The sequence below is a fragment of the Bidens hawaiensis genome, unplaced genomic scaffold (assembly GCF_021521415.1).
Source record: "Bidens hawaiensis isolate Kalapana, Puna unplaced genomic scaffold, B.hawaiensis_p1.1 tig00000905_1, whole genome shotgun sequence".
Lineage (NCBI taxonomy): Eukaryota > Viridiplantae > Streptophyta > Magnoliopsida > Asterales > Asteraceae > Bidens > Bidens hawaiensis.
In genome coordinates this window covers 1,864,682-1,867,601 of record NW_027491053.1, presented here as the reverse complement: position 1 = coordinate 1,867,601, position 2,920 = coordinate 1,864,682, and the positions used below count along the sequence as shown (strand labels likewise).

General features: G+C 37.2%; 1 protein-coding gene across 1 annotated transcript; it reads right to left on the bottom strand.

Moving 5' to 3' along the window:
- Window positions 1–1,254: 1,254 nt before the first annotated feature.
- On the bottom strand, window positions 1,255–1,767 carry LOC143547902 (uncharacterized). Its single transcript, XM_077039208.1, has one exon. It carries the CDS (start codon window positions 1,765–1,767, stop codon window positions 1,255–1,257), a length of 513 nt encoding a protein of 170 aa, XP_076895323.1.
- Window positions 1,768–2,920: the final 1,153 nt, after the last annotated feature.

Genomic DNA, 2,920 nt, shown 5'->3' with positions numbered 1-2,920 from the left:
ACTAGGAATCTTGATGTCTTGAAAGGAATCCATTATCATAATCTTTATTTTGGGTTGAACCTTAAGATCCTGCAAAATATGTTTAGATATAACCAAGGTGATCAAGTGATCTTGAGGATCCTGGGAAAATCCCAAAATAGGTTTGACCACAAGATCCTAGGAAAAATCCCAATTGTAAAATATTTGATCGGAAAGCTCTTGGGGAAAATCCCAAAAGTAACTTTGAACTTTGAGTTAACACATAAGTGTTAAATACTTGGGACAAGCCAAACGTGAGGAACATGAAGACGTCAAAACCTTATGTAAATACTTGGGACAAGCCAAACATGAGTGACATGAATATGTCAAAACCTTATGTAAATATATGGGACAAGCCACGATTGTATAACTTGTTCATGTTATTCCATTAATAATATACTTAAGGGTCCACCACTCAACCAACAATAACAAAATTGTCAGAACCATTAAGATGATAAGGGCTCGCCGTCTTGAATTACATGTGGACAACGCATGCTCCTGGCGAGGTGTTTAAACCTAATTCTTAGAAAGGTGAAAACCTTTAAACCTTAGAAGGGATTAGAACCTTAAACGTAAAGAGGTGGCCAAACCCCTAGGAATGCATTCACTTCTTAGTCGGGATCCCGATTCTGCAAAACACTTGAACCTTTGTGAGGGTGGGTGTTAGATCTGCTAACACCCTTCCAATGCTTAAGTCAGTAATGGGATTCAAAAATAATATAAATAAATAATTGAAATAGTAAGGTTAGGATACATACCATACCAAGTTAGAAACAAAACTCTAACTTACACAAAGTTGAGTTTAAGATGAACAGCATTCCAGGATCTCAGCAGGATCCTACCATCCATAGCAGATAGCTAATATGCTCTATTTCCTGCTTCAGCTTCTATCTTATATGGCCTTCCAATTTGGGTGCCAATTTTCCATCCTTGGGATCCGTTGTATTATGAAATGTCTTTCTTTATACCAAATCTCCTACTTGAAATCTTCTGACCCTAGCATTCTTGTTATATGACTTGGTGATTCTTTGTTGATATGCTGCCATACGAATCCTCGCGGAATCCTTTAGTTCATCTACAGTGCCAACATCATCGACAAGATCCTGATTGTTGGTTTCAGGATTCTAGAGGTAGGATCTTACAGTAGGGATCACCATTTCAGTTGGAATCATCGCTTCGGTCCCAAACACTAAAGAGAAAGAAGTTTGCCTTATTGCATTCTTTGTGTAGTTCGATCTACCCATAATACAAATGGTAGTTATTCGGTCCATTTTCCTTCTTTGTACCCAGTTTCTTCTTCAAGTTGTTGACGGTGATTTTGTTTGAAGATTCTGCTTGTCCATCGGCTTGAGGGTGTACTGGAGTGGAAGTGATCAACATGATACCCCATGTAGTACAAAAGTCGGTGGTTCTTTTGCCAATGAATTGAGACCCATTATAACAGATGATTTCAGCTAGGATTCCGAAGCACGTCAGGATATTTCTTTTGATGAAAGATATCACTCCTTGTTCTCTAACTTGGGCAAATGCTTCAACTTCAATCCATTTGGAAAAGTAATATGTCATTTCTAACATGAAAACTTTTCCTTTTGGGGCTGTTGGTAATTTAGCCACATTATGCATCCCGCATTTCAAGAAAGGACATGGAGATACTATCGGATGGATAGGCTCAGGCGGTTGATGAAGAATGTTGTTATGTCTTTGACAGGCATCACACTTTTGAGCATATATCATTGCATCTTTCCACATGGTTGGCCAATAATAACCGGTCCTAAGTATCTATGAGAACAAGGATCGACCTCCAGTGTGATTCCCACAGTCTCCTTCGTGGATAACTTTTTGGACTTTTTGTATTTCAGGATCCTCAAGACATCTAAAGTATGGACCTGCAAGGGATTTGTTATAGAGAATATCGTTCAAAATAACGAATTAAGATACCTTCCTATGAAAGGATTTAGGATTCTCATCCTTAGTAATCTCGTTGTGTTGCAAATAATTTTTGATAGATCGGACCTAGGATTCCTGATTAATTTGAGAATCCTGATCAGCATCATATTCAGTATCTGTTACTTCATTGACTTGGGGGGTCTCACTCAGCTGCTTCTCTTATTACATTCTTTTCATTAAGTGAAGGCATATATGTGGCAGGATTCAGGATATGTATGATCTGAATTTTTATTTCTATCAGGATCGACGTGTAATACTATCTACCTTTACTTTAAAGTGCGGAATCTATTAAAGTCAAAAACACACAAGAATCACTTTCAAATCTTCATATATATCATTAACAATAAAAGCACAAACTTGAAATGACAATGTCTAAGCACAATTACAATCTGGTCATCTCTAACCGTCCTCTACAAAATCATAAGTTTAAACAATCTATACACTTCACAAACTAACATATGTGGAACATATGCTATATGGCTTCATGTGTAGACTTATGAGTTGATAAATTCAAAATATGACATTTATGAGTATTTCTAATACATACAAGACCCTAGCAAATAGATGTTATAGCACCAACAAACTCCCCCCTTGGATATTACTAGGTCTTGGTCATCAAGTCTTCAATCCTTCTCCCAAAAACTCGTTCACGATATTCTTTCCTCATGTTTTCGAACGATCTCTTCTTCGATCTTTCTTTATTTGTAGGAATGGAAATACCACATGGCTTATATTGATACTTTGACCATGAAGCCCACTACATCCTTTCTTTATGTTCTGCGTCCCTCTCCTTCTCTTTCTTCGCCTCTTTATCTCCAAGCTTTCTCCACTTGTGATGTTCGGTTTATTTGTACATATTTTAGTGTGTTAACTTAGGTTTTTTTCTCATTTAGTTAGGAACTTTGGTACTTCATACATGTTTATTGTGTTTCAGGTCACAGGTACTTCACGCGCT

Bases quoted from the DNA above. Each gene is read 5' to 3' on its own strand.
- LOC143547902 (XM_077039208.1), bottom strand. From the start codon at position 1,767: ATGTGGAAAGATGCAATGATATATGCTCAAAAGTGTGATGCCTGTCAA.